The 27,025-nt window shown below is 40.8% G+C and overlaps 1 protein-coding gene and 1 pseudogene across 4 annotated transcripts in view; one reads left to right on the plus strand and one right to left on the minus strand.

Annotated features, from left to right (window-relative positions):
* KCTD1 (potassium channel tetramerization domain containing 1) overlaps positions 1 to 27,025 on the plus strand; it is a 215,683-nt gene that overhangs the window by 143,226 nt on the left and 45,432 nt on the right. For all 3 annotated transcript variants that reach the window (XM_017498169.2, XM_017498176.2, XM_017498162.2), the window contains exon 2: positions 20,979 to 21,157. In XM_017498169.2, the coding sequence (XP_017353658.1) occupies positions 20,979 to 21,157 (179 nt within the window). The remainder of the gene's footprint in view (positions 1 to 20,978; positions 21,158 to 27,025) is intronic.
* Positions 23,447 to 24,427, minus strand: LOC108282303 (annotated as a pseudogene). The gene has a single exon (XR_001816354.2). The product of XR_001816354.2 is annotated as a V-type proton ATPase subunit E 1-like (transcript).

The raw sequence follows: 27,025 nt of genomic DNA on the forward strand, positions 1-27,025 counted from the left end.
CCACCAGATTGCCCCAGACATCTAAGATAGGAGGATGCAAGTTTAGATCCTAGACTATTTTGCTTCTAACTTTTAAATCAACTAATTTTTTTGAACTTGAGCAACTAGTCTAAATATTGCTGCCTCCGTGTTTTCCTTCTTTCCAAAAGATGGTATTAGCTGCCCTTCTGCTTCCTCTGGACCTTTTAAAGCACTCAAGGGTCATGATTGTTCATAAAGTCTTTGGAGTTCTGGGATCTCATAGATGTTGGCTTCATATACATAAAACACTGTCTGAATACAAGGTACAGTGGTTTTCTAATGCATTTCCATTTTTATAGGAAACTTTTCTTCCCAGTCAAGTTGATCTTTTAAAAGTTGGTTTGTTTTGTACTCTTATTGGCTTTTATTTTAAGATACATCTCTAAGAACACAGATGTCTCCTTTACAGTGTGAAAATGGTAAAGAATAGCTCAATGCAATAAAATACTGAGGAGGATGATTGTTCACTGCTGTCTTTAGGGCTCATTCGAATGCCTGCTTCTTAATCTGTGCTTTCAGTGACATCTTCTCACCCATCTGCCTCTAAGCAGGAAGTTTCATCAACCGCCATCCTCTCCAAATTATTCCAAGAAACAAATCTGTACTAATACCAGGTCTGGCTGTTCAGCTACAGGCACTACTGGGCCAAATAGGAAGAATGTAACTAAGAACTGGACAGCCCAACAGCCCGAAGAGAACTGGTCTGTATCTAGATGTCACCTAGATCCAGGCCTGAAGCATGCCTATAACAGGACACATGTCCCATTCAGACTAGGGTGTAAACGTGACACTACTTCCCTCCAACATCTCTCTCCCTTTCCCTTTTTTTTTTTTTTTTTTTAAGACAAGGTTTCACTCTGTTGCCTTGGGCAGGGATGCAATGGCATGATCGTAGCTCACTATAACCTCGAACTCCTGGGCTTAAGCAATCCTCCTGTTTCATCCTCCAGAGTCACAGCCTGTAGGCTGAGACCACTGCACCCAGCTAGTTTTTTAATTGTTTTAGAGACAGGGTCTCACTCTGTTGCCCAGGCTGGTCTCGAACCCCTGGCCTCAAGCAACCCTCCTACTTCAGCCTCCCAACTCACTGGAATTATAGGCATGAGCCACTTTGCCTGGCTTTCTCCTCCCCCGCACCTTTACAAATTTTTATTACTCAATATGTCTTTTGGAAAACTTGGCATTGATTCCGCTTACAAGAGATCATTACTTCATTTTTATTTAAAAGCATCACTTTATATCATGAAGACAATTTTTTTTCTGTTCTACAGAGGAATCTCAAACTGCTTTCAGACTGCTAATATTCCAGAACAATGAAAGACGTAAATAAGTAAATGATACTCCAATAAAATGACACTAAGAATCTTTCCTAAGTAGGCATTTTGCTTATTAAGCACCATATTTTATTTGCTGTTTTCTCCTGCCAGTGGAGACAAATAGAAAGCAGTAGTGATTAAAATGTAATCTTCCCAATCAGCTAGAGAAAATGGTATGATTGTTAAGGAATCTCCCTGGGTTGGCTCTTTTTGCACTCACACTTTTGGAATGCCTTTTATTTCGTGACCAGTTCTCCTTTCTTTCAAAGGCATTTTGAATTCTAATTCTGACCTTCTAAAATGCTAGCTTTCTTAAGATATTTGAATCTCTACAGCTTATATTTTTAAAAAATCATAGACTAGTAAAAACCCAGAACTGGAAAGAGCATTATAGAGCATCTGGTCCGACTGCATAGATTATAAATGGGAAGGCTGAAGTGAGAGAGAAAATAATTTGCCATGGCCACATAGCTCACTGGTGACATGGCTTAGACTAAAACTTGGTCTCCTATGTTGTTGCATTCTTGGGAAAACATTCTGAGTTTAGGTACCTCAATTCATGAACACTGTTAGAAGTACCACATAGAGTTTGCTCTTTAAAAGGTAATTGGGGCAAAAGTTAGAAGCATGATCTTTGTAATGTGGAATTACTAAATATGGGTATGTCTTATTTAAAAATAATACACCCAGGATTTATAAAACCAAGAAAGATCCATTCTTTGCAGTATTTAAGTATTATTTAGTTCTCAGAGTATTTCAGGCATAATTTGATTAAAAAAAAATTTTTTTTTTTTCAGACAGACTCTTGCTGTGTCACCCAGGCTGGAGTGCAGGGCCATAATTTCAACTCATTACAGCCTCCACTTCCCTGGTTCAAGCAATTCTCCCACCTCAGCCTCCCAAGTAGCTGAGACTACAGGCATGCATCAGCACACCCAGCTAATTTTTGTGTTTTTAGTAGAGGCGGGATTTCACCACGTTGTCAAGGCTTGTCTTGAACTCCTGGCCTCAAGTGATCCACCTGCCTTGGCCTCCCAAAGTGCTGGGATTCCAGACATGAGACACCGCACCCGGCCAAAAAATTTTTATTTATGTGGAGTCTCTTGTCACCAGGAATTCCCTGCCCATATGGCTAATTCTCAAATTAAACTCACAAACTCCCTAAGGAGTTCACATCCACAGTGCCCTAGCCTGGCACCAAACAGAGCAACTGGCCAACATTTTCTAAATGAATGAACAAATAAGCAAATGAACTTTTTATGAACACATTTATTATGTAGAGTAAGTCATATATGTATAAATCTGTGTATTTTAATTTTTATTTTTTTCTAATGCAAAAATGTCAAGCAAATAGACACGTAGAATCTCAGAGGGCCCAGGAACAGTGGCTCACACCTATAATCCCAGCACTTTGAAAGGCCAAGGCGGGCAGATCACAATGTCAGGAGATCGAGACCATCCTGGTCAACATGGTGAAACCCCGTCTCTATTAAAATACAAAAAATTAGCCGGGCGTGGTGTCGCATACCTATAGTCCCAGCTACTCGGAGGCTGAAGCCAGGAAATCACTTGAACCCGGGCGGTGGATGTTGCAATGATCTGAGATCGTGCCACTGCACTCCAGCTTGGCGACAGAGCAAGACTCCATCGCAAAGGGAAAAAAAAAGAATCTCAGAGGAGGTTCCCAGTGGTTCAATTTAGGTTAAAAGAGCACATTTAGCTTTTGATACTCTGCTGAATGTGGAATTTCTATGACCACATCCAAGAAGTTAATAAGTCAAGTTTATGATCTAGGTAGAGGCCAGTGTGTCCTGCTAAATGCACATGGAACTAAGAGTTAGGGGAGCGAATAAAGTGCCAATTCTCTGTGGTAGGTGAGGTGTCCACTTCCTGGGCCAGCTGGTCACTGCCTTCTCTGTGATCACTGACCCTCCTAAACCTCCAGCCAGCGTGTTCACCCCCAAACACAGACAGGGCGAAAGGAACAAGGTACATCTCTCCCTTCTCCGGGGAATGCCAGAGCACGTATAGCTTAGTAATAAGAGAGTGGCAACCTTATCTGGGTACACAAGGCTAGTGTGTAAAATATCACAGTAAACTTATTACTAGATAATTATAGGGAAAGCCACTTGACCTCAGAATCAACTTCCTTCTCTGTGAAATGGTGATAATACCTAACATTGTGCAGAGGTTTCTGATTTCAAGACTTGAAGGCTCTCTCTACGTGTTAGACGCCGTTTCATTGCCAACCTTTGCTGTCATTCGCATCTTCCCCACCAAGGGCATGTGCAGGGCGACTTCGGGAAATGCATGCCATGTACTTGGATAGTTTTAATCATTTTGCTCTTGCCGTGTTTTAGGGCTGGGAGTGGAGGGATCTGAAAGTGGGGGCAGATGACCAGAGAGCCCCCGAGAGTGTGGGAACCATAGGCGATTGCCCCTTTCTTTCAGGATCAAATGAAATCGTTTTCTATGTCAGCAGAATATGAGCTTCCTTGACTTGAGGCCCATGTAATTTTCAGTTCCGCGCATTTCCTCCCTGGCAAGAAAATTAAGGAAAGGGAAGTATTATCCCTAAGTTTAGTTCCATTCCTGTATTTCTTCATTCGGCTCTCTTAGAAATGTCAAAAATCCCTACCGTGAAGGTAAAGTATAGCAGTGTGTCAAAAGTATCCACTAAATGATTTAATTGGGCCATAGAGCACTGTTTTTTCCATTTTTTAAATCACAAGTAGTAAATGTTCAACTCTGTACAGCCTAAAGGAATAAAAACAACTGAAAATTTTTGCCTTTAACATCATCACCCAGTCCCAATCCCTACTAATATTTTGGGTGCAGTTAATGCTAGAATTGTTTATTATTCCTACACATACCTGCAAAAATGGCCTTTCCCTATAGAACTATTATTATTGAAGCTGCTGTCACGTTTAATGCTTCGTTTTAACTTTTTAAAGTAAATAATACCTATAGTTGAGTTGTAGTATGTATTTAAAATATCCTTTAGTGTTTTAAGTGTATTTAAAAATATGTAAGAAATCTAATTTAAAAATTAATTCAGCTACAAGAAACATGCGAAATACAATTCAAATGTTCTTTTTCTCAAGTTCATTTTCCTTTTGAACTAGAAGCAGAGAAATGTTGGCCAGTAGCCGTTCTTTTCATGGCCTCAGCTTGGTAATCTAATAAGGGAGTTTTTCAGATACATATTTCACTATGAAAAAGAAGAAAACAAAAAGGCATGTTGAGGGCACTCACTCCGTATCTGGCAGAGGGATTGTGCATTGAAATAGATAAACAGCAGTAACACCTCGTCCTGGCCCACAGCAAGAAGGGTAACATTTACCACTTGAGATCAGGAAAGAACTGCAGGTTAATTTAACACAGTTCCTGGTCATTTTGAAACAACTTTGAAGCACCTTATTTTTAATTTGTTTTTAATTCTGTGAGATTATGATTGTAATCTGAAAAGAAAAAGCAGTACAGCTCAAGTGCCCTTTCCTGAACCTGCTGTGATGATTTCATTCTCTACCTCCTTTCATATACTTTGTCCAAAGCACATAATTAGCATCTTGTCTCATTTTCTTTTTATTTATGTGCATCCCGCAATGTAATACTGTGTTACATCAATGCAAAACACTGCCTTTTTATTGGGCCTTGCCACACAGCAACCTTAAAAGTAGTTCCCTGTACTTCTCCTGAGGTCCATAGAAGGCTTATCTGTCTGTTCATCTGGCTTGTCAGATTTTACTTTTTTTTGTGTTCAGAGGAAAGAAGTAAACTTCATTTTTCTTTCTAAATGCCAGACACTCTGTTAGATGTTTTCCCAAACACTGCCTCGTCTACTGTCATCTTTACCCTCTGTTGAGCACGGCAATTTATTCCTCTCTTAGAAATGAGGATGCTGGAGTTACATCGCTTCAGTAACTTCTTGGCGGTCGCACAGGGTGGGAGGCTGACTTCAAACCAGGTCTTCAGATTCCAAAGGAACGGGGCTCTGTCTCCTGTAGCCTTATTTAGGGTGCCCTGTATCCCTCTATACGTGACTTTTCCAGCTACATGGAGTTTTGAAAATTGTCTTAACTTAGAAAAATGTTTTCCTTTACTGTTTTGGGATGGAAATTTTTATTCAATATATTATATACTTTCCAATCTAATTTAGTCTGAGGTTTGATTTTTGGATGACTTAATTTTAGATGATTTTGGCAAGTAGCTACTGTCGTCTGAGCTAGAAAACCAATAATCACACTTCTTATAATGATTAAATAACACAAATGATAAATGGTTGAAGTGATAGACATCCTAATTACTCTGATTTGAGCATTGTATACACATATGGAACTAACACCCTGCAATTCATAAATATGTGCAATTAAGTATCAATTAAAAATAAAATTAAAAAATTTTTAAATTACATTCTTAAAAAAGTAAATACTCTCTGAATTTGAAGGAGACTCCTGTGAATAAAGTGACTAGAAAGCTTGACCTCAATTTGGATATTAGAAGACTTTTGGGCTAATTCTTTGCTGTTTTCCAAATGGTCGAGATTGACAGAAACTGTTCTCTAAATAAATTATGCATACAGTACTCATCAATTTTGAATCACTGCTGAGGCTTTTTTTTTAAAACCTAAGTGAAATTATCAGAAAGATTATTTTCTCTCTCTTCAGGCTCATTCTGTTATTTAGTTAAAGTCAGTAGAGATCACAGAGTTTAGCAGATGATAGGTACCCAATAAACAGCGCTTGAATGAATGGAGAAACCAGTGAGGCCTCTTTCAAAATACATTGACGCTATGGTTGAAAGTCTTGCTATACAATTAAGAAGCTATGGTCTGTAAAGTGATGCTTTCCTATAAGAACTATTATTGAGAGTCCAATGATTATGTCATTCCTGAAATAACACTCCCAAGGCAACTACAAATTTCCACCCCAGGAAGTAAGATCCTTGCCTACTACACTTTTCAGACTATCAGAATTAATCAGAACACTCCCATATCCAAGTATGCTATATAATACAGATGTTGTGTGTGTGTGTATGTGTATGTGTGTGTGAGAGAGACGGAGAGAAAAGAAAGAGGAAAGACAGAAAAAAGAAAAGGGAAAGAGAGAGAAAGAGAAAGAAAAAAGAAGGAAGGAAGAAAGAAAGATTGAGTTACATCCAGATTGAAATTTGTGGAAAAGTTACAATCTGTCTTAAATTCTTTCACTGCTCTATTGAATGTTAAGAATTAAAATGTCAAAGAATATAGGTATTTTACCACTGACATGCTTTTCTGGAACTATCACTAAGAAGCCTGTTTTTTTTTTCTCCAGTGAAAGAGGTAATGTGGTCAAACTCAATAGTGAAACGTGACATAAGACAGGGACATACATTCTTAACAAATAAAGTCATTAAAACTTTCAGTTTAAATTTCAGCTCATTTGTTCAAGGCAGTACCCCCTGGGCTCCTGTCTGAATAGCACACAGCTAGGTTAGAAGGCAGATTTTTCATTTGCTTCTTCTGAAAGATGCCTGAAGTCAAATCCCTTGAAGGATTCTACTACCAAAAAATCATTGCTCCTCTGTTGGGTAGGTGAGATGGATGATGAAGCTCCGGGAACCAGCTGGGAAATGGAAATGTTAAAGAGTTACCGATCAGCATGCCTGGCAAATCTGTACAGGACAGATACGGGAAAGAAGGAATTAGAAATAGAATTCCTAAGGGCTGTTTTGTGTCAGAGTATATTTTAGTCAGATTTGGTGAATTCTATCAAAGAAAACAATAAAGCACCATTTTGGCTTTAGAAAAAAAATGTTATTTCACAGAAATTTAAATAAGTCTTTGACCAGTAAAGCGTTCTGATTGGGGGATTTCTTCCCAGGATTATTTTCAGTTTATCTTAGTTTTGTTTAATAGAATTTAAAGTGAATGAATCGTCCGTGTACGTATGTGTACACCTGCGTCACCACTCAGACCAAGATGTGCAGCTTTGCTAGTCACTCCCTCTTCCAGTCGCCACTCCGAGAGGTGACCGGTGTTCTGATCTTTGTCACCGTCCTGCCTGCCTGTCACTTCATATGAATACAGTCATACAGTACGTGCTTTTTTGTGCCTGACACCTTTTCTTCAGTCCTCTACCAAATCCATAGGNAGACAAGGTTTCACTCTGTTGCCTTGGGCAGGGATGCAATGGCATGATCGTAGCTCACTATAACCTCGAACTCCTGGGCTTAAGCAATCCTCCTGTTTCATCCTCCAGAGTCACAGCCTGTAGGCTGAGACCACTGCACCCAGCTAGTTTTTTAATTGTTTTAGAGACAGGGTCTCACTCTGTTGCCCAGGCTGGTCTCGAACCCCTGGCCTCAAGCAACCCTCCTACTTCAGCCTCCCAACTCACTGGAATTATAGGCATGAGCCACTTTGCCTGGCTTTCTCCTCCCCCGCACCTTTACAAATTTTTATTACTCAATATGTCTTTTGGAAAACTTGGCATTGATTCCGCTTACAAGAGATCATTACTTCATTTTTATTTAAAAGCATCACTTTATATCATGAAGACAATTTTTTTTCTGTTCTACAGAGGAATCTCAAACTGCTTTCAGACTGCTAATATTCCAGAACAATGAAAGACGTAAATAAGTAAATGATACTCCAATAAAATGACACTAAGAATCTTTCCTAAGTAGGCATTTTGCTTATTAAGCACCATATTTTATTTGCTGTTTTCTCCTGCCAGTGGAGACAAATAGAAAGCAGTAGTGATTAAAATGTAATCTTCCCAATCAGCTAGAGAAAATGGTATGATTGTTAAGGAATCTCCCTGGGTTGGCTCTTTTTGCACTCACACTTTTGGAATGCCTTTTATTTCGTGACCAGTTCTCCTTTCTTTCAAAGGCATTTTGAATTCTAATTCTGACCTTCTAAAATGCTAGCTTTCTTAAGATATTTGAATCTCTACAGCTTATATTTTTAAAAAATCATAGACTAGTAAAAACCCAGAACTGGAAAGAGCATTATAGAGCATCTGGTCCGACTGCATAGATTATAAATGGGAAGGCTGAAGTGAGAGAGAAAATAATTTGCCATGGCCACATAGCTCACTGGTGACATGGCTTAGACTAAAACTTGGTCTCCTATGTTGTTGCATTCTTGGGAAAACATTCTGAGTTTAGGTACCTCAATTCATGAACACTGTTAGAAGTACCACATAGAGTTTGCTCTTTAAAAGGTAATTGGGGCAAAAGTTAGAAGCATGATCTTTGTAATGTGGAATTACTAAATATGGGTATGTCTTATTTAAAAATAATACACCCAGGATTTATAAAACCAAGAAAGATCCATTCTTTGCAGTATTTAAGTATTATTTAGTTCTCAGAGTATTTCAGGCATAATTTGATTAAAAAAAAATTTTTTTTTTTTCAGACAGACTCTTGCTGTGTCACCCAGGCTGGAGTGCAGGGCCATAATTTCAACTCATTACAGCCTCCACTTCCCTGGTTCAAGCAATTCTCCCACCTCAGCCTCCCAAGTAGCTGAGACTACAGGCATGCATCAGCACACCCAGCTAATTTTTGTGTTTTTAGTAGAGGCGGGATTTCACCACGTTGTCAAGGCTTGTCTTGAACTCCTGGCCTCAAGTGATCCACCTGCCTTGGCCTCCCAAAGTGCTGGGATTCCAGACATGAGACACCGCACCCGGCCAAAAAATTTTTATTTATGTGGAGTCTCTTGTCACCAGGAATTCCCTGCCCATATGGCTAATTCTCAAATTAAACTCACAAACTCCCTAAGGAGTTCACATCCACAGTGCCCTAGCCTGGCACCAAACAGAGCAACTGGCCAACATTTTCTAAATGAATGAACAAATAAGCAAATGAACTTTTTATGAACACATTTATTATGTAGAGTAAGTCATATATGTATAAATCTGTGTATTTTAATTTTTATTTTTTTCTAATGCAAAAATGTCAAGCAAATAGACACGTAGAATCTCAGAGGGCCCAGGAACAGTGGCTCACACCTATAATCCCAGCACTTTGAAAGGCCAAGGCGGGCAGATCACAATGTCAGGAGATCGAGACCATCCTGGTCAACATGGTGAAACCCCGTCTCTATTAAAATACAAAAAATTAGCCGGGCGTGGTGTCGCATACCTATAGTCCCAGCTACTCGGAGGCTGAAGCCAGGAAATCACTTGAACCCGGGCGGTGGATGTTGCAATGATCTGAGATCGTGCCACTGCACTCCAGCTTGGCGACAGAGCAAGACTCCATCGCAAAGGGAAAAAAAAAGAATCTCAGAGGAGGTTCCCAGTGGTTCAATTTAGGTTAAAAGAGCACATTTAGCTTTTGATACTCTGCTGAATGTGGAATTTCTATGACCACATCCAAGAAGTTAGTAAGTCAAGTTTATGATCTAGGTAGAGGCCAGTGTGTCCTGCTAAATGCACATGGAACTAAGAGTTAGGGGAGCGAATAAAGTGCCAATTCTCTGTGGTAGGTGAGGTGTCCACTTCCTGGGCCAGCTGGTCACTGCCTTCTCTGTGATCACTGACCCTCCTAAACCTCCAGCCAGCGTGTTCACCTCCAAACACAGACAGGGCGAAAGGAACAAGGTACATCTCTCCCTTCTCCGGGGAATGCCAGAGCACGTATAGCTTAGTAATAAGAGAGTGGCAACCTTATCTGGGTACACAAGGCTAGTGTGTAAAATATCACAGTAAACTTATTACTAGATAATTATAGGGAAAGCCACTTGACCTCAGAATCAACTTCCTTCTCTGTGAAATGGTGATAATACCTAACATTGTGCAGAGGTTTCTGATTTCAAGACTTGAAGGCTCTCTCTACGTGTTAGACGCCGTTTCATTGCCAACCTTTGCTGTCATTCGCATCTTCCCCACCAAGGGCATGTGCAGGGCGACTTCGGGAAATGCATGCCATGTACTTGGATAGTTTTAATCATTTTGCTCTTGCCGTGTTTTAGGGCTGGGAGTGGAGGGATCTGAAAGTGGGGGCAGATGACCAGAGAGCCCCCGAGAGTGTGGGAACCATAGGCGATTGCCCCTTTCTTTCAGGATCAAATGAAATCGTTTTCTATGTCAGCAGAATATGAGCTTCCTTGACTTGAGGCCCATGTAATTTTCAGTTCCGCGCATTTCCTCCCTGGCAAGAAAATTAAGGAAAGGGAAGTATTATCCCTAAGTTTAGTTCCATTCCTGTATTTCTTCATTCGGCTCTCTTAGAAATGTCAAAAATCCCCACCGTGAAGGTAAAGTATAGCAGTGTGTCAAAAGTATCCACTAAATGATTTAATTGGGCCATAGAGCACTGTTTTTTCCATTTTTTAAATCACAAGTAGTAAATGTTCAACTCTGTACAGCCTAAAGGAATAAAAACAACTGAAAATTTTTGCCTTTAACATCATCACCCAGTCCCAATCCCTACTAATATTTTGGGTGCAGTTAATGCTAGAATTGTTTATTATTCCTACACATACCTGCAAAAATGGCCTTTCCCTATAGAACTATTATTATTGAAGCTGCTGTCACGTTTAATGCTTCGTTTTAACTTTTTAAAGTAAATAATACCTATAGTTGAGTTGTAGTATGTATTTAAAATATCCTTTAGTGTTTTAAGTGTATTTAAAAATATGTAAGAAATCTAATTTAAAAATTAATTCAGCTACAAGAAACATGCGAAATACAATTCAAATGTTCTTTTTCTCAAGTTCATTTTCCTTTTGAACTAGAAGCAGAGAAATGTTGGCCAGTAGCCGTTCTTTTCATGGCCTCAGCTTGGTAATCTAATAAGGGAGTTTTTCAGATACATATTTCACTATGAAAAAGAAGAAAACAAAAAGGCATGTTGAGGGCACTCACTCCGTATCTGGCAGAGGGATTGTGCATTGAAATAGATAAACAGCAGTAACACCTCGTCCTGGCCCACAGCAAGAAGGGTAACATTTACCACTTGAGATCAGGAAAGAACTGCAGGTTAATTTAACACAGTTCCTGGTCATTTTGAAACAACTTTGAAGCACCTTATTTTTAATTTGTTTTTAATTCTGTGAGATTATGATTGTAATCTGAAAAGAAAAAGCAGTACAGCTCAAGTGCCCTTTCCTGAACCTGCTGTGATGATTTCATTCTCTACCTCCTTTCATATACTTTGTCCAAAGCACATAATTAGCATCTTGTCTCATTTTCTTTTTATTTATGTGCATCCCGCAATGTAATACTGTGTTACATCAATGCAAAACACTGCCTTTTTATTGGGCCTTGCCACACAGCAACCTTAAAAGTAGTTCCCTGTACTTCTCCTGAGGTCCATAGAAGGCTTATCTGTCTGTTCATCTGGCTTGTCAGATTTTACTTTTTTTTGTGTTCAGAGGAAAGAAGTAAACTTCATTTTTCTTTCTAAATGCCAGACACTCTGTTAGATGTTTTCCCAAACACTGCCTCGTCTACTGTCATCTTTACCCTCTGTTGAGCACGGCAATTTATTCCTCTCTTAGAAATGAGGATGCTGGAGTTACATCGCTTCAGTAACTTCTTGGCGGTCGCACAGGGTGGGAGGCTGACTTCAAACCAGGTCTTCAGATTCCAAAGGAACGGGGCTCTGTCTCCTGTAGCCTTATTTAGGGTGCCCTGTATCCCTCTATACGTGACTTTTCCAGCTACATGGAGTTTTGAAAATTGTCTTAACTTAGAAAAATGTTTTCCTTTACTGTTTTGGGATGGAAATTTTTATTCAATATATTATATACTTTCCAATCCAATTTAGTCTGAGGTTTGATTTTTGGATGACTTAATTTTAGATGATTTTGGCAAGTAGCTACTGTCGTCTGAGCTAGAAAACCAATAATCACACTTCTTATAATGATTAAATAACACAAATGATAAATGGTTGAAGTGATAGACATCCTAATTACTCTGATTTGAGCATTGTATACACATATGGAACTAACACCCTGCAATTCATAAATATGTGCAATTAAGTATCAATTAAAAATAAAATTAAAAAATTTTTAAATTACATTCTTAAAAAAGTAAATACTCTCTGAATTTGAAGGAGACTCCTGTGAATAAAGTGACTAGAAAGCTTGACCTCAATTTGGATATTAGAAGACTTTTGGGCTAATTCTTTGCTGTTTTCCAAATGGTCGAGATTGACAGAAACTGTTCTCTAAATAAATTATGCATACAGTACTCATCAATTTTGAATCACTGCTGAGGCTTTTTTTTTAAAACCTAAGTGAAATTATCAGAAAGATTATTTTCTCTCTCTTCAGGCTCATTCTGTTATTTAGTTAAAGTCAGTAGAGATCACAGAGTTTAGCAGATGATAGGTACCCAATAAACAGCGCTTGAATGAATGGAGAAACCAGTGAGGCCTCTTTCAAAATACATTGACGCTATGGTTGAAAGTCTTGCTATACAATTAAGAAGCTATGGTCTGTAAAGTGATGCTTTCCTATAAGAACTATTATTGAGAGTCCAATGATTATGTCATTCCTGAAATAACACTCCCAAGGCAACTACAAATTTCCACCCCAGGAAGTAAGATCCTTGCCTACTACACTTTTCAGACTATCAGAATTAATCAGAACACTCTCATATCCAAGTATGCTATATAATACAGATGTTGTGTGTGTGTGTATGTGTATGTGTGTGTGAGAGAGACGGAGAGAAAAGAAAGAGGAAAGACAGAAAAAAGAAAAGGGAAAGAGAGAGAAAGAGAAAGAAAAAAGAAGGAAGGAAGAAAGAAAGATTGAGTTACATCCAGATTGAAATTTGTGGAAAAGTTACAATCTGTCTTAAATTCTTTCACTGCTCTATTGAATGTTAAGAATTAAAATGTCAAAGAATATAGGTATTTTACCACTGACATGCTTTTCTGGAACTATCACTAAGAAGCCTGTTTTTTTTTTCTCCAGTGAAAGAGGTAATGTGGTCAAACTCAATAGTGAAACGTGACATAAGACAGGGACATACATTCTTAACAAATAAAGTCATTAAAACTTTCAGTTTAAATTTCAGCTCATTTGTTCAAGGCAGTACCCCCTGGGCTCCTGTCTGAATAGCACACAGCTAGGTTAGAAGGCAGATTTTTCATTTGCTTCTTCTGAAAGATGCCTGAAGTCAAATCCCTTGAAGGATTCTACTACCAAAAAATCATTGCTCCTCTGTTGGGTAGGTGAGATGGATGATGAAGCTCCGGGAACCAGCTGGGAAATGGAAATGTTAAAGAGTTACCGATCAGCATGCCTGGCAAATCTGTACAGGACAGATACGGGAAAGAAGGAATTAGAAATAGAATTCCTAAGGGCTGTTTTGTGTCAGAGTATATTTTAGTCAGATTTGGTGAATTCTATCAAAGAAAACAATAAAGCACCATTTTGGCTTTAGAAAAAAAATGTTATTTCACAGAAATTTAAATAAGTCTTTGACCAGTAAAGCGTTCTGATTGGGGGATTTCTTCCCAGGATTATTTTCAGTTTATCTTAGTTTTGTTTAATAGAATTTAAAGTGAATGAATCGTCCGTGTACGTATGTGTACACCTGCGTCACCACTCAGACCAAGATGTGCAGCTTTGCTAGTCACTCCCTCTTCCAGTCGCCACTCCGAGAGGTGACCGGTGTTCTGATCTTTGTCACCGTCCTGCCTGCCTGTCACTTCATATGAATACAGTCATACAGTACGTGCTTTTTTGTGCCTGACACCTTTTCTTCAGTCCTCTACCAAATCCATAGGGCGTCATTCTTTTTTTTTTTTTTTTTTTTTTTTTATAGGGTTTTTTTTTTTTTTTTTTTTTTTTTTGAGACAGAGTTTCCTTCTTGTTGCCCAGTCTGGAGTGCAATGGTGCCATCTGGGCTCACCGCAACCTCCGCTTCCCAGGTTCAAGTGATTCTCCTACCTCACCCTCCCGAGTAGCTGGGATTACAGGCATGTGTCACCACGCCTGGCTAATTTTTTTGTAGTTTTAGTAGAGACGAGGTTTCTCCATGTTGGTCAGGCTGGTCTCGAACTCCTGACCTCAGGTGATCCACCTACCTCGGCCTCCCAAAGTGCTGGGATTACAGGCATGAGCCCCCATGCCCGGCCATCATCTTTCTTTCTTTCTTTCTTTCTTTTTTTTTAATATAGTATCAGTAAAGAAGGGAGAAATATTGTTAGAAAGGGAGAGGGAAATGAATGTGTTTTCAAGGGGTCATAAGGCATTTGATCAGTTGAGGCCAGGAGTTCAAGACTAGACTGGATAAACATAGTGAGTCCCTGTCTCTACAAAAGCTTCTTTTTTTTTCTGAGATAGAGTCTAGTTCTGTCACTCAGGCTGGAGTGCAGTGGCACAATCTCGGCTCACTGCAACCTCTACCTCCGCCTCCTGGGTTCAAGGGATTCTCCTGTTTCACCATCTTGAGCAGCTGGGACTACAGGCGTGTGCCACCATGCCCAGCTAATTTTTCTTCTTTTCTTTTTGTTTAAGTAGAGACAGGGTTTCACCATATTGGCCAGGCTGATCTTGAACTCCTGGCCTTGTGATCCACCCACCTCAGCCTCCCAAAGTGCTGGGATTACAGGCGTGAGCCACCACACCCAGCCCAACTTTGTTTTTTTAAAATTAGTCAAGTGTGGTGACGCACACATGTAGTCCCACCTACTTGCGAGGCTGAGGCAGGAGGATTGCGTGACCCTAGCAGCTCAAGGCTGCAGTGAGCTCTGATAGCACCACTGCATTCCAGCCTCAGCAACAGAGTGAGACCCTGTCTCTAAGTAATAAGAATAAATTGTATTCAGTTCTAAAATACCCTTGCTTCTCCATCACATGAGTGGTAAATACAAGTTTGTCATGATTTGGGCTTCCAAATATTAAGAAAAATTCTAGCAAAGTTTATTTGCTACTCAAAGTTACTACACTGTCCAATATGATAGCAACTAGCCACAGGTGGGTATCTAAATTAAAATTTATTTATTTATTTACTTTTATTATTATTTTCTGAGACAGAGTTTTGCTCTGTTGCCCAGGCTGGAGTACAGTGGCACAATCTCGGCTCACTGAAACCTCCACCTCCCAGGGTTCAAGCAATTCTCCTGCATCAGCCTCCAGAGTAGCTGGGATTACAGCCGCCCACTGCCATGCCTGGCTGATTTTTGTATTTTTAGTAGAGATGGGGTTTTGCCATGTTGGCCAGGCTGGTCTCAAACTCCTGACCTCAGGTGATTTGCCTGCATTGGCATCCCAAAGTGCTGGGATTACAGGCGTGAGCCACTGCACCTGGCCCAAGTTAAAATTTAAATTAGGTAAAATAAAATGAAAGATTCAGCTCCTCAGTCCCACCATGACACCCACTTCTGGCAGGTGGTGACCATATTGAACTGTGCAGATCCAGAGTCTCTCCTCTGCTGCAGAAAGTTCTATGGACAGCTCTGTTTTAAATGTGGGATCTTAGCTCCCTACCTTCCTACCACCTCTTCTCCAGACAAAGGATGTTATAGTGGGCTTCATTTATTTTTTCATTGTAAATTATCATTTAATTCTGTGGTTCTCAGACCACACATCAACATATAAGCTTCTGTCTCCTGCATTATCCCTCAACCTTGGGGAAAAGAATAAGTGGTTGCCACACTATGCTGAACTTTTCATTCCTGGAAGGTACCATGCACTCCCCCACTTTGGAGCCTTGGAATACTGCTGGGCACTCTCCTTCCGACCTCCCAGTGTTTGTTAACTTCTCAGTTCTGTTTCTAGGGATCCTTCCCAGCCCCCAACCCTGGCCTTTGTCCTGTCCTGATAGTAGACGTGTGTTTCATGGGCTCTTTCCCACTGAACAGCAGGTCTGGTGAGGCCAGAGACCAGTCTGTTTTGTTTACTCTTGTTCACCCATCACCTGGATGGGTGCCTGGCTCTCAGGAGATGTTAATAAATGTTATGGGCTGAGCACAGTGGCTCACACCTGTAATCCCAGCACTTTGGGAGGCCAAGGCGGGCTGATCTCCTGAGCTCAAGAGTTTGAGATCAGCCTGGACAACATGGTGAAACCCCATTTCTACTAAAAATACGAAAAAAAATTAGCCAGGTGTGGTGGCGCACCTCTGTAGTTCCAGCACAAGAATCACTTGAACCTGGGAGGCAGAAGCTACTCTGAGCTGAGATCACACCACTGTACTCCAGCCTGAGTGACAGAGGCAAGACCCTGTCTCAAAAAAATAAATAACTAAAATGTCACGGCTTGGACCTAGCGGCTCATGCCTGTCATTTCCAGCACTTTGGGAGGCCTAGGTGGGAAGATCAGTTGAGGCCAGGAGTTTAAGACTAGCCTGAGCAACATAGCAAGACCCTGTATCTACAAACAAAATTTTTTAATTGGCCAGGTGTGGTGGCGCACACCTGTAGTCCTAGCTACTTAGGAGGCTGAGGCGAAAAGATCACTTGAGGCCAGGAGCTTGAGGCTGTAGTGAGTTTTGATTGCACCCCTGCACTCCAGCCTGGGCAACAGAGAGAGACCCTGTCTCTAAAAAATAAAAATAAATTAGTAAATTAATGTTGTGAAGGAGAGAGCAATGGCCCACACAGGGAAGGAGCAGTAACCAAGTAGCTTCATGTTAGGACAGGGTTCCTCTCCCGGGTTCTTCTTCTGTTTTCTGGAGGGAGTTTTATCACAGAGCTCTCTGCCTGAGCTCTGCGCAGAAATAGAAATAGTCTTCAGCACTCTGAGTTGTTTCTTCAGCAGTGTGATGGCACATCCCAGTCACCTGTACCTTTCTGGTTAAAATTTATGGAAGACATATGCAAACAGGATGATGATGGGAAGGGAGAGTTGAGGACGATGATGGAATGAATGACAGAAGGGTCTGCAGCCTCTCAGCAGGCAGCCATTCTTGGCATCCGTGGCCGAGGCCCCCCAAGCTAAACAACCTCACAGGGAAGCAGCTGTGTAACAGGAAGGATTCCTTACCAAGACAGGTGGCAGAAATCCCACTCAAACTAGCTTTAGAAATACGGAAATTTATTTTCCCAAGTCACAGGAAATCTAGAGATGGGAGGCTGAGAGATGGCTGATTGAGTGTGTCAGCAGTGTCAGTGAGGACCTGGCTTCCTTCCAACTCTCAGCTCTGCCATCCTGGGTGTTGGCTTCGTCCTTAAACTGGCACGGAAATGGCAGCTGCATGTAGCAGCATCCCATCCCAGACTTCAGTGTCCATTCAGGTGAAGTTGAGAAAGTGTCAGCTCCAGCTGCTGGCCAAGGGAAGAGGTTGCCACAACTGTGTTAGATGAAGCGTCTGGAGTTGATGGGATAGATATTGAGCATCAACTCCAACGTCTATTACAAGCGCCCAAACTCTCAGCCCCAAATATCCTCCCCCGACCCCAGCCTAAGGATTTTAGAAGTTCTTATGCATTAGGTACAGTGGCTCACACCTGTAATCCCAGTGACTCAGGAGGCTGAAGCAGGAGGATTGCTTGAGTCCAGTAGCTCAAGGCCAGCCTGGGCAACACAATGAGACCCCTGTCTAAAAATGTTAAAAATAAAAAATTAGGCCAGGTGTAGTGGCTCATGCCTGTAATCCCAACATTTTGGAGGCCGAGGTAGGAGGATCACTTTGAGCTCAGGAGTTTGAGACCAGTCTAGGCAACGTGGTGAAACCCTGTCTCTACTAAAAATACAAAAATTAGCTGGGCATTAGTGGCGTGCACCTGTAGTCCCAGCTACATAGGAGGGTGAGACTGGAGAATCGCTTGAGCCTGGGAAGTGGAGGTTCGATGAACTGAGATTGTGCCAGCCCGGGTAACAGAGTGAGACCATGTCTCAAATAATAATAATAAAGAATTGGCTGGGTGTGGTGGCACATGCCTGTAGTACCAGTTACTTGGGAAGCTGCGGTGGGGGATCGCTTGAGCCCAGAAATTTGAGGATGCAGTAAACAGCTTTGATCACACCACTGCACTCCACCCTGGCAATACAGAGAGACTCTTGTCTCTTTAAAAGAAAAAAAAGAGTTCTTACAATCTGCCCCATGTGGAAAATACCAAGTAGAAAGCCCTGACTGTGTTAGCTAATATCAATTAATGCCTTAGAAATGAGCATAGCCAGGGCACCCCTGCAGAACAAGGAGAACATCCAGGATGGGGAGAGCCCCTAGGAGAACCAGGAGAGCTCACCAGAGGAGGGTAGTTCTAATCCTTGCCCTCAAGGGTCAATCCTCACCCCATCCCACCCCTATCCCCAGCTGAAGAAACAGTGGTTTAATTTTAAATTTAGCAATATCCATGCATTTATGACTTACAATGTAAATGGTATATGTGCTGCGAAATCTGCACTCCTTCAACCGATCAGTTACGCTTTCATTTTTTTCTCTTCCTGTATAGACCTGGCAGTGTTAGAACCGTGCTGAATAAGGTCACAGTCTAACGACAATATTAACCCTGCAAATCTGTTCATTTTCGCCTGAGCACCCTCAGGCAGGATAGAGAATGTGTCCAATTGAAAAACTATTACAGACTCTGCCTCGCTGTGATGGGCTGAAATGTAACAGGGAGAGAGAGAGGGGTGTGTATGTGTGTGTGTGGCCAGGAAATCATTTTCTTAAAGGAAGTCAGTATGTATCTCTTAAAAGTGGAGGTTGTATGATTGCATTTTTAGAGGAAAAAACTGTGTTTTCTATCATCCAGATTTTAAAATGCTACTTTCAGTATTTCTGAACCTTACCTGTTTTATATCTCCTACCCACTGTCTTTGGTTTTTTAATTTTTTTCCAATACCCAACGCCCCTTTAACTCCTTTTCTTTGTGCGTTACAAACATCCTGTTATGTTTTTCAAGATCTATTTTGCATTGTTAAAAATATATATAACATATAAAGAATAATATAGTAAACATCCTTGAGCTGACCACCCAATTTAAGAACTAAAAGATGAACTCTTTTTCTTTGACTGTTTCTAGGCTCTGTGAATTCAGCATGTAGAAACGCACAACACAGATGGTAAACATTTTGGGTAAAGGCCCAGTCACCAACCCATTCGTAGTAGATGTTGAGTTTCAGAAGGCATGTGCATTCATAGTCTTGCTTGGACATGTGGTTAATGCTAAGAAGTCTAACAGTTGTGCCCCAGGTAACTCCTGAAGCTGTTCCAGATCATAAAATCTATGATGTTTTGCAAATTTATATTTTATCATGCTGCGTTTTATGCACAAAAACTAGATGACTTCCCTTTTGTGGTCTCCATCAAAGGCATTTTTCAAAATCCCTTTAGCATGCCTTATTCCTGGCTTTGTCATACATTGTTTGTGTGTTTGAAAACAGTCTTCGGCTAAATTATAAATCTGAGAGTATACGTGTATCATTAGAGTTACAGAATTCGTACATAAGGGATATTTTAGCTTATTCCTCAATTAGGTACTCTAAATATTTGACCCCTTCATTGAATACCAGAGACCTGTCTTTACTTGTCTGTGGTTTGGGCTCTAATTGAAAAGCAAACAACCATGTTTTGATGGCATTTGAAATATTTATATTGTATCCATGGAAAGGATGTAATAATGTATTTTCTCAAGAGTATGGTTTCTGCCCGGGTGAGGTGGTTCACGCCTATAATCCCAGCGCTTTGGGAGGCTGTGGTGAGGCGATCACCTGAGTCCAGGAATTCAAGATCAGCCTGGGCAGCATGGAGAAACCCTGTTTCTACAACAAATATAAAAATTAGCTGGGCATAGTGGTGTGTACCTGTAGTCCCAGCTCCTTGGAAGGCTGAGGCGGGAGGATTGCTTGAGCCTAGGTGGTCGAGGCTACAGTGAACTGTGATCACACTACTGCACTCCAGCCTGGGTGAAAGAGTGAGACCCTGTCTCGAAAAAAAAAAAAAAAAAGAAAAGAAAAAGTAAAATTTCTTAAACAGGTTCTTGCTGCCACCAGGTGATATCCTGATTGTGGTCTGTTAGCTCACATCGCACCTTTACTTATGCAACCACATGTCAACATCTGCCTCAATTCCTCTTTGGGAACTTGATTTCTTCAAGAAGTCAGACATGCAGAAGAACAGTTTGCTCGTGGTTCATGAGCAATCACATATTTATCATTTGAGGGCATATTTTGTTGACTGATAAACTTGTGGTGCCTTGTTGTGAAGTTGCTTTGTGTATGTGAGCTGCTGGCTAGACCACGATATTCCCTTTTTCCTGATTTGAAAAATAAAAGTTTAAGAAAACATATTGTAGAACGCTGGTGTCAGAGGTCTGTTTTTATTCCAAATGGATAGCAATGAGGAATTTCTCAGAGAGAAGGCTAACTCATATGCATTTAATTTAGATATATTTTAAGTGTTTGTCATTTTATTTGGAAGGAGTAGACTTTTCATATCATACTAGTTGCCATTTGTCAGTTAAATGTAAGAATTTATTAGTTCAATAAGCCTTCATAGTCCTCAGAGTTATTTGAAGTGAACATGAGTTTAGTTCCTTATTTCTGAACATATGAAGATTTCCTTTTCTTTGCTACAGAATTTGTTTTTCTGATATTCATGATGACAGAGAGCTTGCTGATTTTTCAGGTTTTATCACCGAATGAGTATCGTTAATCACTCGTTTGTTCTTTATGCTGTGTTTATTTCCTTTCTTTCTACTGTAAAGAGAAAAAGTGTCTAAACTTGCTTATCTCTCTGTAGGACAGTCGGCCCAATATGTCAAGACCTCTCATCACTAGATCCCCTGCATCTCCACTGAACAACCAAGGCATCCCTACTCCAGCACAACTCACAAAATCCAATGCGCCTGTCCACATTGATGTGGGCGGCCACATGTACACCAGCAGCCTGGCCACCCTCACCAAATACCCTGAATCCAGGTAATCTGAAAAACTGAGAAATCAGACTCCGACGTGCATGTATTTGATAATCTAACTGTTTTTCCTTTAACCAGCATAGCAGCGTAGCCTCGTGGAGGCAGGGGGTAGGACATGAAAGCGCTGCGTGGGCCACCCTGCTGCCCAGGCCAGACGTCTTGGACAATGGCTGGACGTCTTGGAATCAGGATTGGACCCGCAGCTTAGTCGAGTCCATGTAAAAATGTTACAGGAGAATGGGATACTGTGACATTTAGCTCTACAAAGATATTCATAATTCTCAATGTAGTACAAAAAGGATGGTGATTTCTCCCCACCACCTTTTTCCTTCTTTTCAAGCATCCTTTCTTATAGATTCTGATAATTTTATAGGAGATCAGTTGGCTCATCAACTTGGAACTAGAAAAAAAGAGACTCTCAGCAGTGAGGCATTATATTTAGATCCGTATGCAAAAGTCCAGGAAGCCAAAATAGTATAGTTTTTAAAAAATGGGCTAGGCATGGTGGTTTACACCCATAATCCCAACTCTTTGGGAGGCTGAGGTGGGTGGATCGTGAGGTAAAGAGTTCAAAACCAGCCTGGCCAAGATGGTGAAACCCCATCTCTACTAAAAATACAAAAAATTAGCTGGGTACAGTGGCAGGTGCCTGTAATCCCACCTACTCAGGAGGCTGAGGCAGGAGAAGAGAATCACTTGAACCTGGGGGATGGAGATTGCAGTGAGCTGAGATCATTCCACTGCACTCCAGCCTGGGTGACAGAATGAGACACTGTCTCAAAAAAAAAAAAAAAATGAAGTGCCATGGAACTCATGAACTTAAGGTAGATAAATAAATATATAAATTGTTTAAAGTTGGAGAGTGGTTTACAAATAGGCAGTATACACTTATGTTTATGAGACATCACCTCCCATGCCCCTGCCCACCCATTATTTCTTCTTCTTCCTCTTCCTCTTCTTCTTTCTTCTTTCTTCTTTCTTCTTATTTTGGAGTCAAGGTCTTGTTCTGTTACCCAGGCTGGAGTGCAATGGTGCAAACACAGCTCATTGCAGCCTTGACCTTCTGGGCTTAAGTGACCCTTCCACCTCAGCCTCGCCAGTGGCTGAGACCACAGGTGCATGCCCCCATGCCTGGCAATTTTTTTTTGTTTTGTTTTTTTGTAGAGACAGGGTCAAATCATGTTGCCTAGGCTGGTCTCAAACTCCTGGCCTCAAGCAATTCTTCCATCTCAGCCTCCGAAAGTGCTGGGACTACAGGTGTGAGCCACTGCACCTGGCTAATTTTTTAATTTTTTTGTAGAGATGGAGGTCTCACTGTGTTGCCCAGACTGGTCTCGAACTCCTGCCCTCAAGCAATTCTTCCACCTTGGCCTTGGCCAAAGTGCTGGGATTACAGGTGTGAGCCACTGCACCTGGCCCCAACCACCCATTTCTAAAGGAGTTCCAAAGAAATGATTTCCTTTCCGCTCTGGACAACCCTCCTGGCTCTGCCCCAGATTTGGGGGCTATGCCCAGATCCTGTAAGGGGAGTTTTGTGCTGGTGGATAGGGGAGGAGGCATGCACTCATATGGGCTGATACTGGGAAACAGGGTGTTTCTCTGTTTCTCAACACAGGAAATAGAAACACACCACTTGAACTTCAGAAGGCCACTGGCTGTATTTCTAAGAATGTCTTACAAAGTGACAGATAACAGCTTACAGTCTGAGTAGACAGCACTGACATAAAAATCACTGCCACCTTGAATACCACATGAAGGCTGACTTTTTTGTTTTTTGTTTTAAAATCTCACTTCATTACTTGATAATTTATGAAAGAATGTGAAGTTTGGAAAGAAGAAAGATGAAATGTTTTCTCTCTTGATTTCCAGATTTAATTTCTACAATTGAAGTGATTTAAGTAAAATAGATTTCAATGTGTTCAATTATCCAAAAGACTGTATACTTTAAAATGAAATGATTGTATTAGTCATCTATTAGTATTATTTAGTTCCCACCTTCCCTAAGTATATTGGAGTAGGCACTACAAAATCATATTATAATAATGGTTTTATTTTTCAAGAATTTTGTTATGTAAGCAGTGTTGTTTTTGAAAATGTCTCTTTCTGTTCCTTCCAACCCTCTGTTAATACCACCATCAACTACAGAAAATCACAGCTGCCTCTTTAGATGAGCACTTAATTCTAGGGTTTAAGTCACAAAATGCACATTAAGAGTCAAAAAGCAAACCTTCAATTGTAACAAGATTTACTGGTCTGGTCTGACTGCCTTTTGCTTCAGTTTTTTTTTTGGAGGTGGGTCTTGATCATATTACATGAAGCTTTCCGCCATTGTAAACGATTAGGCAAGGCATTAGTGACAGAGGCATCACTGATAAATACAGAGCAACATTGGGGCAGTAAAGAGGAAGCTACAGAGACATCGTGTTTCTTCAAATATCAGAAGCTTCCACATCACAACAGGAGAGACGAGGATGAGCTCCACCTCCCGAAGGCTTAGTCCAAAAACGCCTGTTGGCATTTGCACCAAACAAGGCTCCCTGGACTTCTGGCATCATCTGCTGGTCTATGAGATCCAGCCGTCTTTCCAGGGTGTTGAAAACCTTTATTTTATGATCCCCATTGTGGATCTCAACTCCACCAACTAGGTCCTCAGGCAGGTAGGACTCCTGGTCAGTTTGGACATCAACATCGTTTTTGGTGGCAATTTTGTACATTGGGATTGCCTTTTGCACCGCAGCGTTTACCAGAGAGAAGTCTTGTTTCCTGCGTCGAACAATCATTCGGGGCTCCAACACTGGTCCAAACCCTGGAGAACCAGTCCATCCAGCGGCACTTGGTACCTGGTTGTATCTTTTACCACCTTGCTGAGCCTCTGTTTCACTTCATTTAGTAGGTCTGTGATAAGGTCATCTCTTGCTCTGAGGACTTTGAGCCTTGCTTGATTCATCAAATTGGACATCTGAATTTTCTTCTGCTGCTCAATCTGTTTCTCTTTCTTCTCATAATATTCCGTAATCTTTAGTCTTTGGGTTTGCACAAGCCGACCATTCTCTATGTTGAACTCTTCTTCTGCCTTTGCTTCTATTTCTTCTGCTTTCTCATTGGCTTCTTGTTCAATGAAAGCCATCATATGCTTAATCTGCTTTTGCACGTCAGCATCTCTGAGAGCCATGGCGACAGCAATGCTAGGCTGGTGAGCAGCAGGTTTGAGTTTAGGTTTGAAGGGCGAGGTGGGTGGAATAGCAGAGACAACCCTCCGCTTGTTTTTTTTTTTTTTTTTTTTTTTTTTTTTTAAACCTTGAGACAGGAGGGGAGTTAATAATAACTCCATTTTCTGTGACTTAAGTAATAGGTTTTCTTCTGTGCTCATTGGAACCAGATGGATCGCCTTCCACTGACTCAGGGTTTAGCCCCTGGGAAGCTCCCTGGTATCACTTGGTCTGTTGGCTGAAGTAGAAGACAGAGGGAGAGAGGCGCTATTCATTCAGTTCCTATCTCTCAAATAATTCGCTACTTTAATCATTCCAGCGCTGCATATTATGGGTAAAGACTTCAAATAGTGTCCCATTTGGAGATTCTTTTTCCCAGTCCTTCTTTCCATGGGTATTTCTAAGAATCCACTTTTGTTTCTTCTTATCCACACCCTGAGACATGCATCAAATTCCATGGATCTCATCACTTTCACCTGCGCTGTCTCATACAGTAGCCAGTAGCCACGTACAGCTATTGAGTGCTTTAAATGTGGCCAGTCCAAATCGAAATATCCTCTAAGTGTGAAATATACACTGATTTTTAAAGACAGTACCAAAAAAAATGTAAACTCAGTAATTTTTTATATTAATTTCGTGTTGGAATGATAATATATTGAGTTAAACAAAACATTAAAATTAATTTCGGGGAGGGACGGTGGGGGGTGGGAAGCTGGGGAGAGATAGCAAGGGGAGAGATGACAGATGTAGGTGATGGGGAGGAAGGCAGCAAATCACACTGCCACGTGTGTACCTATGCAACAATTTTGCATGTTCTTCACATGTACCCCAAAACCTAAAATGCAATAAAATAAATAAATGGGAAAAAAAAATTAATTTCACTTGTTTGTTTTGGTTTTTTAATGTGGCTACTAGAAAATATAAAATTACATGTGTCTCACGTTTTATTTCCGTTGGACAGCGCTGAACTATGAAACAGATGTTTTTATAAAAGCATCTCGCTAAACCTACCCCTCCCCCAACCTAATACTGAAATACATCAAAAAGTGAACATCTCTTTCACCAATGTAATTAGAAATGATAGAATTGTTGATCTTCCTTTCCCAGTCTTTCCCTATGCTTTCTGTCACCAGTGAGTCCTAGTGTCAGAAGAGCAACAGCAAAAATAATTTGCAATTCATTAGTTCCCAGATTGGATGTTGGCAAATGCCTAGCAGTTCTTTGGCTATGGATAGGTCTAATTTCTGAACACCTGTCATCTCTCTTGTAAAATAGGCACAAACAGGTCTCCTTGCAAGGTTATTGGGAGGATTAAGTGTGATTATGAAAAGCACGCGTGGCCCCGTGCCCAACACATAGTATTGTCTTCATACTTCATCTTCTGCCAAACCCAGGAATTGTTTCTTTTCAAACTGCCTTTCAAATTCCAAATATATCCCCTTCCTTGCTTTCCTAGCCATGGAAACAGCTTTACATCTGGATTCTTGCCTGGGTGACTCTCATCTCAGGGACTCCTGGCCTGCACCTTCTCTTCCTTTATCTTAAATACTCCAGCCTGTCACAAGTTCTGAGACATCCCTATCATTGGGAGATATCTTTTAAGAACTTCTCAGGACTCTTTGAAACAAGGCTTACAAAGTAACTTCTGTTTCAATTACTAGTACCTAAAGCAAACGACACTGCTCAGGGAACACTGGTTTTGCTGTTGAATTGACCATCCGGTATTGCTTTGTTTCCTCTTGGGTTGTGGGGTCGTATTTTTGTAGGTAATTAAATGTTCATTTCAAAGCAACATCCAATTGAATGGCACCCATACAGAAATTTTAGTAATCAAAGATACAGAGAAGAAATAGTTCTTCATGCTTTTCCCATAGGTGTCAGGTGCTCCTTCCAATTTCTGGGAAAAGCTCTTGCATATGATTAACGACTCTGGGATAAATCCAAAAACTTTAGGTTGCCCATGGCCGTGGAATCACAAATAACTCCAATTCTAGTTTTGTAGATTCTGGGGTTCTTCAAACCCTTCCTGCCCTATGGGACCGTTCTCTGCCCCACCCTCTTGGATCCCCTGGTTCCACGCTCACCTACCACTTCCTTAGTGCTTTTTCTAAGCAAGGAAAAACAGTTGTAGTTTAAAAAAACTAATTTGTATGTAACAAATGACCTTAAAAGATGTAATATTATCTTTCTATAATGTCAGAGATCCTGCAAAGAACCTTGACTCCATTTTGAAATGTTGTAGATGTTTTTTAAATTCTGTCTCTACTTAACCTACCCTCTTGGCTAAAGAGCACCCTTAGAACTTTGTCCACAGAAAGTAGTATGATGGGCTATATGGCTGAACATTAGAAGCACGTGGGAAGCATTAAAAAGCTATGCAAGGCCCGGCTCCAGACCAATAAAATAGGAACCTCTGCAGTTTTCCAAAGAGGTCTTGATATTCACCATCTGGTTCTGAATGGCACCAAGATGTATGATCCCTTCAAGAGAATGTAGGCCTCTTCCTCAATGAATATTTCATGTATCTCATAATGGCCATTTCACCAAAAGAAAATAGCTTTCAATCTTCCTTTCTTTAATTACCAAGGTTACCATTTGTTCCACTATGTGTGTATGTGTGTGTGACTGAGTGCGCGAGTATGTGTGGGTTTTTTTTTTTTTTT

The sequence above is a fragment of the Cebus imitator genome, unplaced genomic scaffold (genome assembly GCF_001604975.1).
Source record: "Cebus imitator isolate Cc_AM_T3 unplaced genomic scaffold, Cebus_imitator-1.0 Scaffold12, whole genome shotgun sequence".
Lineage (NCBI taxonomy): Eukaryota > Metazoa > Chordata > Mammalia > Primates > Cebidae > Cebus > Cebus imitator.